The following is a 24,023-nucleotide window of genomic DNA, read 5'->3' on the forward strand; positions in this document are numbered from 1 at the left end:
AGAAAGGTAGCAAAGCTGTCACATTCTCAAAAAACTTTGTCATCGATGTTTGGTCAGAATGATACAATTGAGACAAGTGAAACGGAGCACGGCGAGTCTCAGTCAGCTAACGAACCTGTCAGAAAACAGTAAGAACATTCCAGTCAAATTGGCTAACTGCAGACCGCTCTTGGTTGATAAACGATAAGGAAAGCGACTTCATGAATTGCAAGCTTTGCACCGAAAATGGTAAAACAAATGGCATGACACGTAACGTATTTATTTTTATTTGGGACTCATTTAAGTTTCAAAGGGACTCATATATTTCAGATTGGACTTATAAATAGTCAGTTCAGTGAGTCCCAGGACTCAGCTAGTTAAATTTGTAGATTTATCACTGCTAGTATGTTGATGTTGGGGCAGAGGGTGGTGCCCCATTGAGCCAGTTTTTCTGTCTCTTGTCATACAACTTTGGGTAGTCCTTTACATATCTTGCTAATTTCATGGTACCCTCATCTGTCCACTTATACTCAGGAATGTTTTCCTTGGACACTCTGTTTCTCTTCTGTTTTACTGGGGGCTCGTCTTCACTTGAAGTTATTGCAGAGACTCAAATGGAACTGTCAAGTCGTGTCTGTGGAACAACATCCACACTTGAGTAGGGGGAAGGAGGAGAAAGATCCCTCTCCCTGTCTGCAATCTGTGTCTCTTTCTCTGTCTCTGGCCTGTCCTCTTCCTGTCTCTTCTGCACTGGTCTTCCCCTTCTACTCAGGACTTTCTCCTTGTAAGGCATGTTGTCCGTTTGCTGGCAAGTTGCAGAATGACCAGGACCCGCTGACATACGCACTGACACGAGTGCCATCGTCGCTCATTGGTCGGGAACTATGCGCAAACATTGCGTAAACACTTCGTGAGCACTTCGTGCATTGCGCAAGTGGTTCGTGACGTGTGCGACCTATGCGTGAGCTGGGCGTTCCATGATTACGTGAAAAACTCGTGACAACACCCTAACGACTGCACGATCACTCCGAACAGGCGCGCCCACAACGTGGACAGTTCGTGACCAATACGTAGCATGGCGTGTCAGAGCATGTGGTGGATTCCCATTGCATTCATTGACTCACACCTTCGGCAGTGTTCGCACCGAGTTCGTGCAGTGTTCACGCATGGTTCACACAAGTGGCATGCACATGGCACGAAAATTGATGCGTGCCGAATTTTTGAACATTTCAAAATTCTCTCTACGACATGGCACGCACACCCGCACCCTTCACACACTCCTCACGCTCGTTCCCGAAGACTTTAATCATTGGCACGCCGAAGTGCAAGTCACTGTGGGAACGAAAATCGTGCAAGTGTCAGGGTGGCTTTATACATTGATAACCTACAGTACACCTCGCAGAGTTTTACTCAAAATTAATTGTGGATTTATAGGTACATTCTTTGGGGAAATTATTTGTGGTACTTTTCTAAATTACTTCTGTAAAACAAAGCATGTGGAGAAATTATCTAGGCCAGGCTAATATCAATATTTAAATGTTTATTGTGGTACTTAAGAAATGTTTTCATTTCCCAATGTAGATGTGTGGCTTCTTCAAATATTAATATAAACTGAACAAGTAGCATGAGTAGTGTGGCAGCTGGAAATGATAGTGGTAACTGATGGATTTTAAAATCAAATAGCCACACTTTAGCATTGGGATTAAGCATGAGGGGGCAGACAAAATCCCTATTTGTCAAAAGCTCAACAGGATAAAAGCCCCTTATTTGTTGAGGAAACATACAACAAGCATACTCCAAACTAATGTGTCAAAGGCTATTTGACAGAAAAAACATTGGAGTACCATATCCTGGCGAACAGTTCAAACACCAATCAAATTCTTTATATCTGTAATTATCAATAGTTCTTTTTCAAGTACTAATTGGTTGAAAGCTGGCTTCAATGAGAAAAAGTTGAGTTAATTGACTTATCTCTCAAGGAGGGTATATAATATGTCTGGCAAGAGATCCAAGAAAGCATCATAAAGATAACAAAATAATGTCTATTTCAACATATTTTATGTTTTAATACAAGGCTTTTATCGAAGTGAGGCTTTAATCTTATGGGCTTTTGACACATGGGACTTTTGTCTACAGGGGCTTTTGTCCTACACCCTAATGTCCTAATGATCTGAACATGTTTCTTGACTGCAGAAAGCTGGGTGACAACGAGATAAGATTGGCGTAAATTAATTAACCCTATTGTCATTCAACTTTAGTTAAAAGGGAAGGCGTCCAGAGACATTTCACTGCAGGCACTAACAGGCGAAATCCCCCTGGTTCTACGCCGAGAACACCTAACAATAAATTACTGGGCTTCAACCCAACAAAACCCACAAATCTAACAAATCCTTAAAACCAACATAAGCCCCAGACTCCTTGCGCTAGCTCGCGAAAACCCTCAATTAATACCAATCTCTCAATTCATAATACATTACCTAAATACACACAACCTAAATAACTTAAAACTAAAAATTGCACCAAATAACACCTTCATACCAAAACTCCAAACCCCAAAATGGACACATCTCTCTCAACCAAACTAAATAAAGAAACTGATCCAAATACTGCTAAATCCACTACACTAGCATACATTCATAAAAATGGCCAAATTGGTGCCACATTTACAGACGGGTCCTCTGACCTGGGCTCAAAACACACAGGATTCGGTACCCATATAAAAAGAAAAAAAAAGAAACAAAATCCTATAGGCTCCCAAATAATCAATCAATTTTCACTGCCGAATTAATGGGGATAGTAACAGCCCTTCACTGTGCTCAAATAAATAGACACCAAAAAACCATAATCCTTTCAGACTCATTAAGTGGGCTCCAGGCCATAAAAAACAAAAACACACAAAAAAATGCCTAAAACTAATACTACAGATCTATACTTAAAAGCGCCAATACTACAGATCTATACTTAAAAGCGCCAACAATCTACGAAACTAGGTAAAGACCTAGAAATAGTTTGGATCACTGCCCACGTTGGACCGTTTGGTAATGAACACACAAAGCAGTTAAATCAGTACTAAAATTAGAAGTAAGCGTAAACCTACCAATACCAATATAAAAAAACGAAATTAAAAGTATCACAAAGGAGAAAATCTTCTAAAAGTGGTAAAATAACTATCAGAAATCTGAGTGCAAACGAAAACACCTACTACAAACACTACTCAAAAAACCAAAACAATTGACAGACTAATTACCAAACTACAAACTGCCCCCACTAAGTTAAACTGCCACCTGAAACAAATTAAAAAACACCAAACAGGTAAATGTCCCCACTGCAACTTAAAAGAAACTTCTGAACATGTAATACTAATACTATATTGCACACATTACCAGCAACACAGAACAACATTCCAATCCACACTAAATTGCAACAATCAAATGACACTAGCAATGCTACTAAACCCCCTAAATGACCTACAATCCTATAAGCACTAGGCATCTATCTAATCCAAACAAGCCTACTCAGCCGCACCTTAAAATATACACCAAAGAAGCTGTCAATAACCCTAAAATTCTAAACCTGTAAAAACACACAGCCAAACAAACAGTAACTCACAAAAACTCCTTTTTAGTTTGTTATATTGGTCAGTTCGTTATAAGAGTATCCGTTATGGGCGTGTTCGTTATAAACGTTACTGTATATACGGTACATTAAAACTGATCAAACACGAATGGTCAATAGTTTGGTAAAGTTGATGGAGGTGAGGTGAGGTGAAATTGGGTTAAACATCACTTCCAAGATTATTGCACTTATATAGCAACATGCATGCACGTGTGTGTGTGTGTGTGTGTGTGTGTGTGTGTGTGTGACTGCTTGTACTAGTCCGGACTGATGCCAATTTATAGTGCTAGCATTATAATATATCAGATAATCAGGTGTTAACCGATTTACCATCTTGTAAAACAGTGTTACTTTTAAATTTAATCTTCTTTTGGGGGGCGGTCGGGTAGCTTAGTGGTTAAAGCGTTTGCTCGTCACGCCGAAGACCCGGGTTCGATTCCCGACATGGGTACAATGTGTGAAGCCCATTTCTGGTGTCCCCCGCGGCGTAAAACCACTCACTCACTCACTAATCTTCTTTTGGCTAATGATTGAAAGTTTGTTCCTCTATAAAGTTTTCCATGGCCTGTACCCCTTGAGCCGCATAAATGGTCCTTAATGCATCTAAAGGTAAACTTTCTGGAATTGATTCTTGTTCTTTGGTACAATTATCCCAAATATGGAAGCAATAATCAAATAAGGGCAATATGAAGGACTTGTACATAACTTCTAACAATTTCTGTGAAAGGCGGTATTTAAGACTTCTAAGGCAAGTCGTCAATGAGAAGAATATTTTGATAGGTGGTTGCTTTTTAACTGACATCTTTATTCATAAATTTAAATTCTTTTCAGTATGAACACAGAGAGAAAATCTGTCGGCAAATTTCAAACATCACAAGACTGTGTGCACAAACTAAAATACCATATCCTTTATCCTTTTTACTTCCGGTAATTGATTTTAACCTGATTCAGAGACGGAGTAGACATTATTAACGGCAATGTTATACAAATAAAACTGCTGCTCACTTGTGGTGGAAAATGTTACTGGCATTCATGACTTGGTGCAACATGACAATGAAAGATACCTGCACTAGAAATATTATACCTGCACTGGTGCAGCTTGGATATAGCAAAATCGATCCCTGAATTACACTTGTCTTTATCCTTTGATATGCTTGATCTCAAGATCAAACTCTTGCAAGGACAAACTCCACCTCATCAATCTGATTTTTGTTCTTCATCTTATGAAAAGATGTCAGCAGATTGTAATCAGCTGATCAGTGAACGTATTAATGGGACACAATGTACCTTACCTTAGCTTAATTGTTTTCTCAAAATATGATGCTTTCAAAACTAGAGAATTCATGAGTATGGCTTTTATAAAAGCTGACTGGGCGTGGTTATCCCAAAGGAGCCTTTTGGACAACAAAATAGTGAGACAGGCTACGCTTCATCAGAAATTTTGATACAATTTTCTGCAGCCATACTGAGAAATCTTCTTTCGTTTTATCTGAACTGGCAAATTTGCAGTAGCTTCTGCTTTTACATAGACCAGTTGTGTTGAGGGGTGAAACAATACAGCAAGGTCACAATACAATATGTAACAAGATACATAGGTCACGATAACTCATATCTACGTCAATAACGTGGCAATTTCTTGACTATAAATATTTCAGAGCAGGTTCCAAGGGAACAGGTAGCTCTAGACACGTTTGTAGCGGCTATTTTCAGTAGTGAATTTGAAGAGCTAATTACAACACATTTTGCAATATTTGACTGACAAAAATGCTGGGGTGTGGGTGGGGGTCGTCAAATGAGTATCAAGTAATTTATTTTAGCAATTGTATCTTCTTGTATCGACAGAGAAAAAAACATATTGTGTATTGTATCATCACATGAAAACTCATTTCACCTCTAGTTGTCCATGACCTTAACCTTCAGTGTTTTGTTTGTTTGTTTGTTGTTTAACGCCACACTCAGCAATATTCCAGCTATATGACGGTGGTCTGTAAATAATCAAGTCTGGACCAGACAATCCAGTGATTGATAACATGAGCATCGAACCACACAATTGGGATCGATGACATGTAAGTCTGACCACCCGATCTCGTTTGTCGCCTTTTACGACAAGCATAGTCGCCTTTTACGGCATGCATGGGTTGCTGAAGACCTATTCTACCCTGGATCTTCACAGGCCTTAACCTTCAGTGGGTGAGGGGGGCTGATTAATAAAGGGAAACACAATTAAAATTGCCAATCGCCAAAGCAAGTAACTGTTATAGTTCGATTGCTGCAAAATCGCAGTGATGAAATGCAAAACAAGTATTTGTCACAAAGTGACGAAATGTCCCCCGCCTGTATATACACCATAGTACCAAATATGAAGACAATCCAGTGATTAGTTCTTGAGATATTGCGGCAACACCGTTTTCCAACTCCAAAAGCAGATTTGCCTGCTGTGACCTTGAAAATGGGGTCAAGGTCACCAAAACTGACTGGTGTGTGCAGAGTCTGTATATACACCATAGTTCCAAATATGAAGACAATCCAGTGTTTAGTTCTTGAGATATCGCGGCAACAAACAGGTGGGACGTACGGACGTACGTATGGACGGTCGTGAATACTATATCCCCCGCCGCGCGTTTGTGCGGCGGGGGACAATAAATATGTATCTGCAAGCAACAATTTGTCTTAAATTATAAATGTCATAAAGGTTATTTATTTGTCCATACAATCTCGTCACAATAATTTCAAATATTGCCATGAGGGGAAGTAGAAGTTGTTTTAACAAACTCTCATGTAATAATTGGTGGTTTAATGCCCGTTGTTACAAGGGGATCTGCACTGTAAACTGAACAGCCCTATATTCGCAAGTGAAATTCGCCCGTGTTAGGCCAAACTACCATACTACTGTCTTTTCTGAAATAAAATCCTGTCAAATGAAAAGTCTAAATCAGGTGCATATCTTTTTGTAGTAGTTATAAAATGGAATATACAATGAGAATCTGTAAAATATTATCAAAGCAATGTTAGTGATGTTCTTGGTATTGCCTTTCAGCTAATTTCAAATGTAAATAATAAAACAAACAGAACGACCTCAAAACATCATTGTACATGATGAAATCCACAGATGATTTGAAAACCTTGGTATTGCATGTTTATGATTATTGCAAGTCGGAGGTGGTGGATTGACAAAGTTGAGACCAGAAATAAAGCTTCATCTTGTAAAAGAGATGGTTTAGATCATGCAACTGTCAGTCAAATCATTATTTCAGTTGACAGTAACAGTGACAGTGACAATGAAAATATTTCAGAAGAAGTTTTGAGACTATCCTTGTGTTTTGAGATGTTCTCTTCAACTGTTATGTTTATTGCGCAGACCCCCTTGTAACAACAGGGATGAAACCACCAGCAATTACATGATAGTTTGTTAAACAACTTTTCTACACTTCATGACAGTGTCTAAAATTATGGTGACGAGTTGGTATGGATAAATAAAAAACTTTCATGCCATTTAAGAGAATTGTTGCTTTCAGATTTATATCTTTTTTGCATTTCATCGGTACAATTTTGCAGTAAACAGATTGGAAATAGTGGTGTAACAACACAGCAATACAGTCTTATCTCGGAAATGGGGCCCATAATACAATCAGCAATAGAAACTAACAGTTTTAGTCCACTAGTCCTTGATAACAATATAGCAAACCCCTTAAAAAGGACAAGCCGCCTCAGTGGTCTAGTGGTAGAGCGTCCGCACAGAGAGCGGAAGGTCCGGGGTTTGATCCCCGGCCGCGTCATACAAAAGACGTTAAAAGATGGTACTTGTTGTTACCCTGTCTGGCGCTCGGCATTAAAGGGCTAAAACAAAGACTGGTCGGCTCGGAGTCAGTATACTGTGTCTGAGTGGGGTATTCATGTTAAACTGCGGCATGGTATCTCAGTGTGCTAGCACTATAAATCAGCATCAGTACAAGCAGCCACACACACATGTGCATGCACATCGCTATGTAAGCACAATAATCTTGGACGCGACGTTAAACCCAATTTCACCTCACCTCACCTTAAAAAGGACAAATTTCTTTATGATACCTTATCTGTTGGGCAGTTTGGCAAGGACTATAGGACTAGTGCCACTTTCTAACTCTGTTCATTACAAATTATATGGGTGTAAAAACATGCGAATAATATCAGAAACTGTTCATCCACAAATTTGTGCAGATTCTCTCATTATAAGGGTTAGACATATATAGTATAACATTCACAGTGCCCTCTAGCTATATGTTTCTGCCCAACAATATCCCATCTTTGATCTCTGAAATTTCAATCTCTGAAATTTCATAATGATTCAGGGTTGTGATTCACCTGCAAAATGAAAGAATATCAACTTTTGAAATATAAGTACTGTATCTGATTCGAATCGTATTGTACCCATAGTATCAGGATATGTATTGTACAGCAACCCCACCATATCGTTAAGGAGTAAGGGTTAACACTGCTGTTTGCAATATTCCAGCAATATCATGGCAGGGGACACCAGAAATAGGCTTCACACATTGTACCCATGTCGGAAATCAAACACGGGTCGTTGGCGTGACGAGCGAACGCTTTAACCACTAGGCTACCCGACTGCCCCACACAGTATCTACTATTAACGCAAAAGTTTTAGTTTCATCGTTCGCTAATAACAAATATAACTCATTGGAATTGATTGTATGAAAAAGTTTACAAAATGGATGTGCATCTCACCTGGTCAGTGCCTTGGATCCTCCAATCCTCTTGGTACAACTTCTGTCATGACATGCCTCAATCAGTCTCCTCAGTATAAACAAACATTCTCTAAACGTAGAAAAGAAAGGATGATGGCTAACAATACATAACGATGTCAGAGTGTTATTGCGGACACGGCTTGCACTCCGTGATTTCCGTTTCGCCCTTGGTGACTTTGGTTTCTCGAATTCCAAGGAACTAACAATATCTGTTGAGTTGGTGCTACCTATGGAAAGATTTAATCTGTCACTTTTCTGCCAGTCTGAAGAATAACTCTTTTTTTCAAATGGACGAAAGAAGTTAACACAAATGCCATATCTAACAATGCCTGAATCCTTTTCCGTCAGTGTGAAGACAAAAGATGTTGTCTCACGGAGGCTCATTCGCTTTGGTCCCACGCTGATGCATCCTTCGGGCTGGCAGAAGAAGATGACATCTGTTGGTAAGGGAAAATCTTTGTGATCCTCTAGGGGATAGCGACGGAGTAGTTCTGGAGTCTGGGTAACATGGTTGTTATGGTTGGGGTGGCGACTACCAGTTATAACAATATAATCAAGTAGTCGTGGGCAGAAGTATTTCTTCTCACACATCATGGGATCAAGAGTTTATATCTGTTTGTGACTCGGACCATATTTATCAAAGGTTTATCAATGAGTCTTGTTACACGTCATCTTATTCGTTCTTGCATGGTCTTTGACCTGGAAAATCTGAAAAATGGAAAAAAAGTTTACAATCAGTTATTTATTGATAAGCTTATAAAAATGTTTTAAACATAGAACTACTGATTTTCAGGATCAAACAAAAAAAGTGCTTGCAAGTTTTTGCAAAAACAAAAGCAACCCCCACACAGCCCCAGAATTCATTACATATCAACATGCATTTCCAGTTTCAAACCATTTACATTACCTTTGGTCAAACAAGCCATTATTTCCACCTTCAACTAAAGAGCCATAGTCTTCTGCAGTCTTGACAATCTCAATGAAGAAATGCAGCACCTCAAATACACACCCATCACATTTAATGGCAAACCCAAACAACTGGTAGACAAAACCATTAAAAACCAGGAAACCAAGAAAAGAATCCTGATTCTAATCAGGAACCAGCCCGATCACCTATCCTAGTCAGCAAAGGCCCTACCAGTCTCCCAGATTAGCCGACTTACAGGTCCCACTCTGTCTCCTCCAAACCCTAAAGGATGTATGTATGATATAACATGCAATACTGTGGAGACCAATACATCAGAGAGACTTCACACCCCATACCCTACCCAGAATAACTCAAGACCTCTGTCTGTTGCCAAATCTGACATGAAATCTGACCTTTCAGAACACCTCGCCAGCAATCCTGACCACAATATTTCCTGGCAACAAACCAAATTCTTAAGCCATCTGTCCCGTGGAACTGTCTGGAACAGGCACCCAAAAGGAGTCGGTAAGATGGAATAATTTCCGACTTCGCCTCGTTTACCATACACCCATCCCAGCTGATAAAGTAGGTGCCTGGTCAAGTCCCACTGATCCACTAATCCTCAGATTCGGCACTGAATTTGTCAAAGTTTCTGTTGTACTTGCAAAGACGGGAGAAGAGGTGCCATCTTGTTGATTCGAGTTGACAGTCAGAATGATGTCATCTTGAATTGGAACTTTCTCCATGACAAAGTCACCCATGTTATAATAGAAATGACCAAAGGCTCCCCTGATCATCTCAAACAACTCTCCGTCAAATTAAGCGTCACAAAAACTATTTTGTTGCTCATATTGATGACAATCGAACTTGCAAAGTTCTTGACAGTGGTAAGCAGAAATCTAACTCGGATGCGCTCACAGGGCGTGGTTGTTAATAGATTACGTGGTCAGAAAGGGGGAAAACAAAAAGGTTTCTTAACCCTTTCGCCCCGACTGCCCGATTTATCGGGCAGCATAAACTGTGTCCCAGATCCCGGCTGCCTAATCGGCTACTGTCCAAGCCCCACACACGGCTGCCCGATAAAGAATATATATTGACACGGTGAGTGAAGAATCGTGCTATTGATTTTTTCCAACTGTTTTACAATGATTCTGTGTTTGAACAGATTATCAGTGTGACGAATAAGAATGCAGCCAACACGTGAACGAGCGATCACAACAACAACAAAGGTGAGTGGCATGACGTATCTGTTTCTTTTTTAAAATTTAATTTTCTGATCGCAATCCGAATTGTAGTTTGCCGGTTTGTCGTATGTCCTTATATTTCGCTCAATTGGAATAAAATTTATTTACTTATTCATGTTTGTTTTTTTGTTTTTTACATCTTAATTTAAATTTTAGTAACTGTTATGATAATTTATTTATTAATTGATTAAATAAAGTACTGATTTAATTTATTATGCAATTGTTACTAGCAGTGTAATGTAAATATGTTATCACAACTTGTATATTTTCAGAACTTGAATTTACGATCTTTCCGTCCTTTTACAATCTTTCCCTCTTCAGATCAATCTGTGATATCTTCTCTGTGATGTCATTCTTATAGTAGCTGTGGTTCAATGTTCAGATAATGTGATAAATTACTTTTTAAAAACTTAAATACTTAATTTTTGTTTCAAATCCTGAAAAAGAACAAAATAAATCAAATATTTGTGTTTTTACCTGTGTTAACGAGTTTACCTGCGTTAACAAGTTTACCTGTGTTAACAAGTTTACCTAAGAGGCTGTAAGTGTATCATAAGTAATATGTGACATCAGTATAGAAAACAAAGTCTGTACCACATTGTACCAAGAGTCGTAAACTGGTTTATTTGTTTACAGATGTGCATGAAGAGAATTTACCTGTAACACCTGGGATTACCTGTGCCGTCCAAGATGACAAGACCACTGTGTTATGTTTACCTTGTATCTGTGATTTATTTTTGTGATTTTTAATACAATTTGAGCCAAAATTCATTGTCTGTTTTCATTTTTTCAGTGTTTTCAAGTTTTATTTCACTTGTAAACACCTGTAATTAGAAAATAACAAAGGTTAGAGACAATAACAACAAAGAATATTAAAGTATACTTAATCCTCTTTACAATGGTATATGATAAATGTATATTAAAAGCAAGTTTCTGGTAGAAAAAGTGCATCAAAAATGATAGTGTGATTTTCCAGTAATACTGCCAGGGAGGCCAGTGTGCAGGCCCTGTAAGTGTCAGGGACTGCAGGGTTTCAAGGAACATAACTCTGGGGCGGCCAGTGATGAAAGAGTTAAGTAATTAGAGGAAATTTTCAGTGCAATCCAAAAATACCATGTACAACATGTTTTTATATAATATCCACAAAAACATTTGTTTCCTAGAAATGCAAATTAATTTATTAATTCATCCCAAGGTCATAACCTCATTATCATGATGAAAATAATCAGTGATAATGTTGAAATCCATGTTCATGCACATGACAGAATTAGGGTGAACAAATATTTTTTCGACGTGAAATAATATAAAGTCGTGTCTCAATTTTTCCTGTCACTGTGGAAAAACTTTGCACCAATCTAATAAAAGAAATACTACTAGAACTAGATCACCATTGTACCATCATAAAAGAACCAGGTCAACTTTATCTTTCTTCATCTGTTTATTAAAAATTTGTTTCCAAAGCAAAGCGACTCGATCTACATATTAAATTAATTTGTAGACTAAAATCTAGTGCCAAGAGTTTGAAACTTTTTTCAAAATGTCATAAAATAACTTAAACAATTATTGAAAGCCATTTTTTAATAAATCATATTTTTATTTCGTCCACCCACTCTCTAGTAAGTTGAGGCTTGAGGTGAGAAACACATACCGGGGTACAAAAGAAATATGGATGGCCTTATGCAAATGACATTTGGCATGCCAATCAACAGGGAATCTCAGTCAATGGGACCCGCAACGTTTGGCATGAGGAGCTTTCAGACGAGTGTGATGTTGCCAAAACACATTGTTACTGCCAGAAGAAGGCAAGACGAACACAATGAAAAAAAAACATTGTTGAAAACACCGATTATACCACAGGATTGTGGTGTTTTATTCATAAACACTGCTCTTGTTATTCACAACCAATGTGTTTTGTTCTCGTCCAGAGAATAGCGCAGAATTAATTTGTGTGCTAGGCTGGAATAACAACTTAAATCGTGGACATTCTACAGTATCATTTTAAGAAGATGTGAAGACGACATGGCAGGTGGGTTTTGAAACCAAAGACCTATGCGTTTGTTGGAAAGTCTTGGAATCATTTGATGGATTTTTGATATCATTAAAACTTATGTCCTTGTCCAACGGACAAGTATCTGGAATCTTAATAGTGGTCTGCTTAGACGACCTGGTCATCCTCTGGATATCTGCATCCAAGGTGTGCGCTTGGTCAGCTCAACTCAAAGGCATGGATAGAAAAATCATCTTCCTAAACTTAAGTGCCTTGAACACTGGAGAGGGATCAGGAGGTATAATGTATGTTACCAAATAGTTTCCCCTTTGTCTGCTCAGGGTGATGGTGCTGCAGTACTGCTACTGCAGTCAAACGGTCCGACATCCACTCTGGTATCTTCGCAAGGCTGAGATGTGTGTTCCATTCAACAGGAGAGTCAAATCCTTCGACCATGGAACCCTCTGATGAATCTGAGCAGGTGAATGGTTTCTAAAGCAGCTCTTATCATGAAGATCTAGATGCACACAAGGGCACTGGTGGGCAGGTGCTAGATACAGGTGTGTCATCGACTGCTGCTACATGGTCTGCATGAAGTTATGCATCCATGATTGATCTATGTAAGGCGCTGTAGGCTGCATGTACATGGGAAGTGCTGATGGGAACCGGGGAGACTCAGCTGCTAACTGGCTGTGTGGAGTGATCAGCACAGGTGTAGGGGATAACCCCCGAAGACGCAGCCATCACTGAAGTGAACGGCATGGAGGTCATCAATGCATTCGACAGTGGTGGTCATGAACTGGATACCATGATAATCCTATGCAGACAAGGGGTGCCTTGCTATTTTTTCCTTTTTAGGAGTTTTTCAACTATAAGGGCCACACTTTTTTACTACTTGCTTTGAAGATCTGTCGACTGTAAATTTTGTTGAAATGCAATAAGCTGATCCTGCCAATAAGCTGAATATTTTCTAAACACGGACATTGTCATTGAAGCCAACATATATTAATCTTGGGAATCACAATAAATTTTGTTTTTGTTCCTGAAATCGATACAATGCATAGATGCACTACAGAATTCCTGTTATATTCATCAGGTTTGCATTGCTTATACTAAAGAAACAGCTGTGTTGCAGCTCTCCTTCCACATTTAACCATTTTTACTTCTATTCCAGCCGACCTGCACTGGAGCAGAAAACTAAAACAATTAATGAATTACTATTTTTTTCCCCACCTACTGACAGGTATTATCCAGTTTTAAAATATCTGGCCAAAGCACTACAACAAATTTATCATTGAAGAATATTTTGCTTACTGCAGAAGTTCTGCTGAAGTTCTTCCAGCCACATATATATTCCTCCCAAATCTCAAATGAACTTGCCCTGTGACAGGGACATGAAATAGTATACTGAACGGGGTAAGCAACCGACTGAGTGTAGCCACAGCAAAGTCAAATCTAATTAACCATTTCAACAATTAGACAAATTTTCAAATGTGAAACAATTTTTTCTTATTTTCTCTGTAAAAATTGAGTGGACTATCTTGACAGTAAAATCAGAGAATGTTTTACAAAATCAACATATGTGTTCTAAAAGCATGGTCGCTGTTGTGGCCATAGTCATCGCCTGTTGAATTTGCACTGAAATTATTCCAAAAATTAGGCAAAGAGAAATATTTTTGAAGTGTTTCAAAGTTTTCAGTCAACAATCGCCCAAGTAATTTTAATGTTTTACATATCTTTTAGTGCAAACTTCAATGTTTTTTAACTGAATGCTTATTGCAGTGCCTGAGATGCAGTGGTATTTTTATGGACAACCCCCTGCTGAACATTTCATGTTGCTGCAACGTGCAGTGTCACTTGATCATGTTGATACAATGTAGTCTCACTACTGCAGAGGTAGGTAATAAATATCTTTAGTGTGGTACTCTGTCATTTTGTTTGTCTATTAAGGATGAAATCTCAAATCTTTTCTCAATTTTTTTTTGTCTGATGGTCGTTTTCTTGGTGAAGCCATTTGAAACTAGAAAGTGTTTTTACTCGTAAAAACATATGTCTCCCCCCACTCCCCTAACCCCCATTCATTCGTTTACTTCACGTTAAACCCCATCTCTTCATTCCCACCCTCCATTACTAAATAACAGAGACAAAAATAGGACTCCTAGAAATTTCAAACAACTAATGGGCACCACTTCAGGACTTGGTTAATATGTTACAACTTCATGAAATAATATTGAACAGTTTTTGAGTTATGGTCCGGAAACCATTCAGAGTCTATGTTCAAGTTATCTCCATGGAAACGAGAAAAAATAAAAATGTCAAAAATCTCTAAATAGCAAAAGGCACCACTTCAGTGCTGGGATAATGTGTATACAAAGTTTCGCGAAAAAATATTAAACGGTTTCTGAGTTTATGGTCAGGAAACAAAGCTTACCCCCATTCAGAGTCTATGTTCATCTTACCTCCATGGAAACGAGAAAAGATAAAAATGTCAAAAATCTCTAAATAGCAAAAGGCACCACTTCAGTGCTGGGTTAATGTGTATACAAAGTTTCGCGAAAAAATATTAAACGGTTTCCGAGTTATGGTCAGGAAACAAAGCTTACCCCCATTCAGAGCCTATGTTCAACTTATGTCCATGGAAACGAGAAAAAATAAAAATGTCAAAAATCTCTAAATAGCAAAAGGCACCACTTCAGTGCTGGGTTAATGTGTATACAAAGTTTCGCGAAAAAATATTAAACGGTTTCCGAGTTATGGTCAGGAAACAAAGCTTACCCCCATTCAGAGCCTATGTTCAAATTATCTCCATGGAAACGAGAAAAAATAAAAATGTCAAAAATCTCTAAATAGCAAAAGGCACCACTTCAGTGCTGGGTTAATGTGTATACAAAGTTTCGCGAAAAAATATTAAACGGTTTCTGAGTTATGGTCAGGAAACAAAGCTTACCCCCATTCAGAGCCTATGTTCAACTTATCTCCATGGAAACGAGAAAAAATAAAAATGTCAAAAATCTCTAAATAGCAAAAGGCACCACTTCAGTGCTGGGTTAATGTGTATACAAAGTTTCGCGAAAAAATATTAAACGGTTTCTGAGTTATGGTCCCCATTCTGGGGGAGACATAATAAGAACACTCAACAGCAATCTGATTTCATCACAACAGACACACCTGTGTCCTACACGGAGTAGTGCTACAATCGACCCAAGAAAGTAGGCTTGAATTGGCAAAGGTAAAAACTAGGCTTTGATATAGGCTAGTAGACATTCTTTCCTCAGAAAGATGCTTTAAGATTTTGGGACGTAGAGACCACTCTGTATACACGATCTTGTTCTTCCAAGATAAATAATCAGGTAACATGTTTACTTTTACCAGGAATGTGACATGCTTTCAATCTGCAGCTGATCGAGTCAAAGCTGAACAAATGTATAGTATCCTTCGAAAACCATTGAGACTTTGTGCGCCTCAACGAGGAATAGACAGACACAATGTTGTCTGAGAGGAGATGGCGTGACAAACTAGGAGACACACTAATGAATCTCGACCCATTGCAACATGATGTTGCTCAAATGGCTCTCGGCAAGGTGTGTTGGCAGGTTGTTTGTGAGCTGACACAACATGACTAACAGTCAATATCTGGAAATGATCTGTCTTGTGTTGACTGATGTGCAGTTTGTTGTTAAATAGTACAAGTGCCATGACAGGCTAAGAAAGTACAGATTTCTTCACTGACTCAGAGATCCTTGGGCGGATCTGAGAAAGTATAGGGGAAGATGAGTGAGATGTAGCTGACTGGACATCCAAACCTGCATGGAGTGGAGAACTTCCTGCACATTTAAAATTCTCTCCACTGCAAAATAGGCAATTTCATATTGACTGGCGTATCCTCAGACAGACCAATGTAAGTTGCGTGCAGAAGATAGCATTTGACAGAGCATGCTGCAAACCAATTGATATAGGCGTCTATATCCATCATTACACGGTTGATCGTCTCCACTTCTTTAAACTTGTCATTGACACACTCATGTTAGTTGAAGGTGATCTGACAAGACTGTAGAGGTCGTCATTGGATGAGATTTGAGAGAACAGAGAATCATGGGTAGTACAAGTTGTCCACATAATTGACGGCACGGCAAGTTGTCATCCATCTTGGTGCAAAGTGGACCGTCATTAGCACATCAGATGACCTTGTTTGTGCAGGGCGGCCACGGCAATGTATTGAAGGTGGGTGCCAACGATAGGGTGTCTACAAACCCTGGTCATTCAGGCCGAAGATGTGACGCTCTAGCGCAAAGTGTGGTTGAAGATTGGGGAGCAGATGATAGATTTCCTTTATAAGCTCCTAGTAAGAGTAGTCAGGTCGGATTACACCTACAGCAACATTCTCCTCACCCCTGGCCAACGATGCATCATCACAGCTGCAATCTACAGTCACCAGGCTAGTAACTTGAGCGACAGTTGATCAGACAGTGTTTGACACTTGACAATTGCATATTCATTATGTCATGGAATTCACACTTTCAGCATGTTCAGCCAATCAATAAATCACACGTCCCAGCCAAAAGCCCTTGTTTTGACCGTCGATCAACAGTGGATATTTACATTTCTCAATATGAGGATAATAGCCATGCTTTTTTAAACCTTAATCCAGACTATCTGGTTATAAATAAGTGTCCAATGTGTAGCTAGGGTTAATGTGTTTGTAACCTATTTTATTTATTTTATTCAAAATTTCATTTGATATTGTTTACACTAATTTCATCCAAATTGTGTGTAAATTCATTGGCAGATTGCACAAACTCTGACAGTTATTTACAGCAACCAAGATCAGATTACTGCTATTGATGCCTTGATACATTCATTGACAGAGAATGGAGGAATATATCATAAATAACACTGATTGGCCATGTTTTTAATAAATGTTATTCATTTATTATTCCTTGAGTGTTGGTATGTCTCAGTATTTGTACACTTTGAAGCTCATACTTTCATGCGCTCAAAAATAATCCCTGATACATTCCAAATGAAGTTTTTTGTAAATCATATTACAAATAAAATATATATTATCTGGAATTGTTTTAAAGTTGAAATGTGGAGCATTGATAGCAAATGTCCAGTAACAAAGACAAACAAATTTGACAGTTCTTTTGTTGAAGTAAGTGAAAACTTTCTACATTTAGACTCATTTAGGGACGTCAACAGAACGCAACCCAAGTTCAATGTAAAACATGAGGCAACAGAAAAAACAACTCTCTGATAAAATCAGAAACACAGACACATAGTCAACATCATGTCAGCCAGTTTGAAAGATTAACCATTGTCAAGTTTGAACACACTGTTCAGACTGTCATGAGGTTAACATGGTTGTGAGGATTGTAAATTTTTGCGATTTTCTCTTGATTGCTTCCTGACCTGTCCACATCACCAGATAGATCATATAGTCGGTTAGACACTGCAACCAATTCTATATATCAGCAAATGAAAAAATATGTCATGCACTGCTGCTCTGTTGTCGCCATTAGCTTCAGCCCACACACCTAAATAGGTTTGTTTTGGATCTGATTATAGAGTATATGATTTTAGCACTCTTTCACTTAGACGTTTAAATACCATTGGCCAGGGACAATGCCAGCTCAATGAGGCAATGTTGTTAAGCACAGAGTTAATGGAGGTGTTATACAATCTGTGATCAATGCACAACTGTGCCAGCAAGCAGCAGCAAAAACAATAATGTCAAACAGCACTTGTCCCCCCATTGCTTCACTTAAGATAAAAACACTTTTTCAGTTCTTGTTATTATTTCCTATGTCAGCTGACCAAATGTTGAGACATTCCAAATTCTATCTGACAATCTATCTAAGGTTTGATTATCAGGGGCATGTAATATATATATAATAGCCATTATAAATTGTTTTTTCTGCAAAAGTATTTTTGCATTTGAAAATGATTTCATTACATGTGGTATTACTTTTGCATGTTTTGTTTGTTTTCAACTCTTCTGTTGCAATTCCAACATAAATCATAGCAATTTTAGTCATTTTGCAGACCTGTGTACCACTCATTTGCCATACCAGTCGTACACTAAGATTATGTCAGTAATTTCAGCCATAAGTCAGAGTTAATGGATTGGGTTTAACGCCGCTTTTAACAGTATTCCATTTATATCATGGCGTGTCAGCTTAATTCGGGAGGAAAGCCTGAAGTGATGCAGGTCTCAGACATTTACTACTTCGGTGAAACCCACAAGCACGGGTGTGGTGCTGACAAACCTAGAAACATAATCGGGGTGAACTAGGATTCGAACCCACAATCATAGGTTTCTGGCGTGCCCAAGGGATGCAACTCTGCACAGTGAATCACGGCACTTTAGACAACTGGGCCTCATTAGTCAGAAGTCATGTTTACCAACATGCAAGCAGGGGACGTCGACCTCACACTCGCAAAAAAGAACGGATGACACAGGTGGCCCAGTCATCTAAGGCGCCGCAACCGATGTGCAGAGTTGCATACACTGGGCAAGCCAGAAACCTTTGATCATCAGTTCGAATCCTGATTCGCCTGGTTTTGTTTTTTGGTGTGTCCGCACAATACCCATGCTCATGGGTTAGTGCATCACTTTGGGCTTTCCTTCTACCTCAAACTGACACGTCGTGATCTGGAATACTGTTTAAAGCAGCGTTAAACACAACTCGCTCACTGCAAAGAACAAATGATAAGATCGCCTGGCATGAATCCTTGTATCGCTGTGTTGATTTAACATGCAGTTTTAAGAGCTTATTAGCCTTAGTGACAGAAAAAGTCTTCTTATGAACCAAAATTCATGTGGGTTACTGCAGTAAAATTTCAAAGTTAAATCAGTACTTTAAAAACATCAGGCATAGCTTCTGCACGTTCTGCACACCTGGCTACCTGTCGGGTCTGGGAGCAATTCTGCCATAAACTTCACACACACCCCATCCCTCCAGACATCCTTACCATTTACTTTTTAACCATGAAACACAGGGTTCAATTTAAGAACCTTGATGTAATTTTGTTGACAGTTGATTAAAAATCACCATTGGTAATAAAAAGGATACAAAAGTCATTCCCATATCATGTCAAGTTTATTATGTTCCCTCTAAAATAACTTTGCTAACTAAAGCTTGTGACAGGTAATACTTGATCTACTTAAAACATTAATTTGATATGAAATGGGAAGCTTGTTTAATATCCTGTAATTGTGTCTACATTTCAGCCCATATACACTTAGATGTTCAGATAATAAAAATACAACATGAGTATTTTTCTCACAAATGTTTGCATTGCTCTTTTTGCCAAACTGGAATAACGTGACCACTACATAAGAATACCGTATTCGAAGCGCCCAGGGCGCTCTCAAAATTAGAAATAGGGGGCTCTTATTAGAATATTATTTTGATGAAAAAAAAAAAAAATTCCTGGTTGATGCTGACAGCCTGAAATGTTTATGTACAACAGATATATTTTTCCAGAATTTAATTGCCTATAATTAAGAGTGCATATAACACACGAGTGCGTATTGTACGCGAATAAATGAGTCTTGTGTACATTGATCAATCCGAAGGGGTGCTAATTGGGATTGTTCACTAGCCAATATATTAGCAAATTTCGCTGTGGGCGCTTATTAGAGAAGGGCGCTTATTATGTCGAATACAGTAATATACTCAAGACAGCCTTTGAAATTATGCTAGTCTGCTATCCAAAGACTACTAAATTGTGCTGAGGACAAGTAAAAATCCAGTGATCATAGTCATCGCGCCCTTGACTAGTAGCATTTGAGGGCTATTAAATTCTGAAACAGCTCACAATGCTGAGTTCAACAGCACATATATTCATCTATTTAAGAATTGAATTTCACTTTGTGTGAGTGACACTGGAGTAAGAAGAACTTCACAGGGTGAGGACCAAATATGGACATCAGAGCTACCACTATTGGTTCATATGCCAATGTGGAATCTGGTCACAGAAAGCCTAGAATAACTGATAAGAAATATGTGCACTTACTGCACAAATATCAGAAATTAGAGCACCAACATATTTAATCCTGGGGTAATAAATCAGGTTTGAATGTGATTTGAGGAGAATAGTGAATTGTCTTACAGATGACTTTCCAAATGTCTCTGGAAATGAACTTTGAGCTTGAAATGACCTGTTTGCACCACACCACAGATGGTGGCAGCCAGCTAACATACAGACACACACCAGTCATATTTTGTATGGTTCGTTCTAATTTATATGTTTAGCATTAGCTCTAATGACACACTAACATGGCTTTTCTCCCTTCCATCTTTGCCATTGTGTAAGATTCATCATGTGATGTCATTATAGATGTCATCTCTTTTTCATTTCATATCCTGTTTAAAATATGGTTTGGATATGGTTGAAAATCAAAAGAATTTGGTTCAGTAATTAACATCAAGAAATGCAAGAAGAAAATCAATGACTGCGACTGCAGATCCTTGTTCAGAAAGGGCAAGGTAAACAGGAAGAGCCCTTTGAAGGACATACCACATGAAATTAATTCAGGGGAGAACAAATCAGTCTCTGAGATAAAAAGTTTAATGGGTCTGGTGTTGAAGGCAACAAATATGCTCTTAAATACATTATTATCATTATAGCAGTTTCCGCCGGTTATAGCTAAAAGGACACCAAGCGAAAATAGCTTTTGCCTGGCAAAAAATATATGTATCGCCCCTTCCTGTCAGCAGCTGACATCACAAGAATGTTTCTGCGGATAGCAGACTTTATCATATAATGGGTAGGTTTCTCGGCAGGATAAAGCCAACAGATAAAAACGATATCCGTTGGGGTCATAAGCGGATAGAGATGCAAATATCAAAGGTCAAGTAGGGACTACTTTCACTGTTTATAAACAAACATGGCGTCGCCCTCGTCATTCGGCGATCAGAATTAACCATCAGGAATCTGGATCAACTACAGAGATAATTGCTTTCATTATCAAAAGAACAGTCTAATATACTGAAAATCAGTGTCTAACTGTGACGTAGCTAAGGAATTGTATAAGTTTTGGCAACTTTGGAGATATTAATTTCGACACAATTTTGCGAGGGCACGAGGCCTAGCCAAGCGGGATCAGTAGCCATATCTGTGCTTGTAGACCTCTGCAGCTTGAACCTTTCTCCACAAATTAAAATAGTTAGATTTGGCCGAAATATGTTTGAATTGTTACCTTGTTTTGTGTTGTCGCCATGTGTACATCTGACTACACTTCTTAACGTTATGACAGGACAGACCGACTGTCAACAAAGTCTGACCGTGGCCGTGACGTCTCATAGACTAGGGTTAGAGTACCTTCCCTTTGACAAAGGGCAGTTACTCTAGCAGACAGACCGATCGATCGCTGCGAAAGGCAATTAAAAACAATTGTTGTTTTGCTTATATGTTGCTTCGCCACTGTATAAGAAACAGATTTCAGTTGGAACTATATTGGCTACTGTCACTGTCCAACTGACACATCACTTACCCTGTGACGTAATAAATATAAATGCGCGCATTCCAGGAAAACTCGCTATGTTTCGGTAATGTTTTTGAGAGACGGAAAGCGATTTTGATGCACAGAATTAAAGAATGACATTATATGATAAAGAGGTTATCACGCTTGTGTGTTTGGGGATGGTAAATATCCTGTATTAGGAATAAACACTATGTATTTAGCTATGTATTTAACTATGTATTTATGTAAATAAAGCATACATACTACTACGTAAATCGTTCTTATCGTTATTATAAATAGGTGCCATTTTCGCCCCCGACATCTAGAGTTGCTGTTTTCGCCCGAAAAATCAGAGACGTTTTGCTGAGGTGCTGTTTTAGCTTGTACCTGTTTCTGCCCTGGTATAAGAACTCATAACCAGACATTTCCCTCAAAATGACTCTGTACTTCATCTCGACAATGCTCTGCTTCATGGTGGAGACAATGTTGTGAAAACCTTCATTTCTGACAATGACATAGACATGATGGGGTGACCAGCACAGTCCAAAGACCAGGATTTGATCAAAAGTGTGTGATCAAAATTAAAAAGAAAATCACAAGACAGAGTTAGGCCTAATGACATAACCACAGATGATCAGCTGTTGCATTTGATACACACCATCTGGCAAAATATCGAGTTGGAGTATATTGAAGGACTGTACAAGTCACTCACCTTTGGGTTGTGAGGGGGCATCTGACAACACCATAAGGTGGGCAAAATAGTTTTTCGTTGATATGTAGTTGAAATGTAATCCAACGTCCGCCATGTTGGATCATGTCTTCAGAATGGACAAGGACTGGTATGGATAGTAGATTGGCATAGCAATGTACTACAACGGACACAAACATAGTCTTATCCTGAAGCACTAATGCATATCTTTGAACAGTTTAATATACTGACAATCTGGCATCCTTGACCATGAAGAGATGAGGCGATACAGTAACCACTGGCACTGCAGTACGACGTATCCGGCTTATGCCACGCGCTTGTTCGATATGCGTACTGTGTAAGCATCAAACAATATGGGCTAATGAAATCACAGTTAGGTCAAGCATATCCAATGTGATGCAATAGAGTAGGTTTTATTGACCACCGTTTTCCTATGTCAGTATTGTCATTGACATTTTATGTCCACCGAATGTTTCACTGATATAGGCCTAGATAGGTCTATACGTATGTGGCAAGACGAACCCTACCAATTACTTAATAACACCAAAAACCAAAACTCAACATGAAAATGCTTCTTTACCACCTATCGCATACAATATGGACATTTATACGTAGAAAAGACCTCAAGGCAAAAGGCCTATCGCTTGCGATCGTTTGCATTCGGCTTCAAACTGGATCGGTTCCACCAAGTCAACAAGTCATGATCTCATGATCTTGCCAAAAAAGACATGGTCTTGAATTGACGAAATAATGTCACAATAAAATAAAAGTGAAATAAAGCAATTGGAAAATGTGGTAAAATTATAATTTCTTACCAGCAAGTGTCAACCCGACGATATGTTAAGCATCCTTTGACGTCAAAACAACCATCAGCGCCCTCTAATGCAAAAGGGGAGGTAATGCTGGGGCTGTCGTATAAATTATTACTAGTGTGTGTTTCAAAGTTTACGTAAGAAGCGCCAGTCTTCGACATTTTGACTGTTCGTCATAATATTAACGTTAGGGTCCAATTGGTATCAATTTCGATTGGTAAGTCATAGGTAACAACGCGTACGTATATTGCTAATATCTTCGTGTATGGTGTTTTCGAGCCCCGACTATGTATTTCTGATTATGTATCTAATAGCAATCCTAAAACACTAAACTTCAGTTTTATCTTTGAGAACGTTTATTTCTGTTAACACTTGGGTGGTCAAATAACCGTAATTCTCAATAAATCCGAGCGAGACGAGTAAATCAGGCGCCATCTAGTTACAGTCACGTGATTGCGAGTGCCTCCATGAATGTCATGTGATCCGCTTGTGAGAACGAAAGTTATAGTCTGTTTCACATTTCCACTGTTTCCGAACGAAACGAAAGATGATACCA

At 38.7% G+C, this 24,023-nt stretch overlaps 1 protein-coding gene across 6 annotated transcripts in view; it reads right to left on the reverse strand.

The window, feature by feature from the left end:
* LOC139477709 (MAP kinase-activating death domain protein-like) overlaps positions 1–23,512 on the reverse strand; it is a 218,740-nt gene extending 195,228 nt beyond the window's left edge. For all 6 annotated transcript variants that reach the window (XM_071260100.1, XM_071260099.1, XM_071260101.1 and 3 more), the window contains exons 1-2: positions 23,471–23,512; positions 8,320–9,047 (exon numbers count right to left, since the gene is read on the reverse strand). In XM_071260100.1, coding sequence (XP_071116201.1) covers positions 8,320–8,933 — 614 coding nt within the window. In that variant the 5' untranslated portion in view covers positions 8,934–9,047; positions 23,471–23,512. The remainder of the gene's footprint in view (positions 1–8,319; positions 9,048–23,470) is intronic.
* Positions 23,513–24,023: the final 511 nt, after the last annotated feature.

This window comes from Haliotis cracherodii, unplaced genomic scaffold, assembly GCF_022045235.1.
Source record: "Haliotis cracherodii isolate W230 unplaced genomic scaffold, xgHalCrac1.p SCAF_34, whole genome shotgun sequence".
NCBI classification, from domain to species: Eukaryota; Metazoa; Mollusca; class Gastropoda; order Lepetellida; family Haliotidae; genus Haliotis; species Haliotis cracherodii.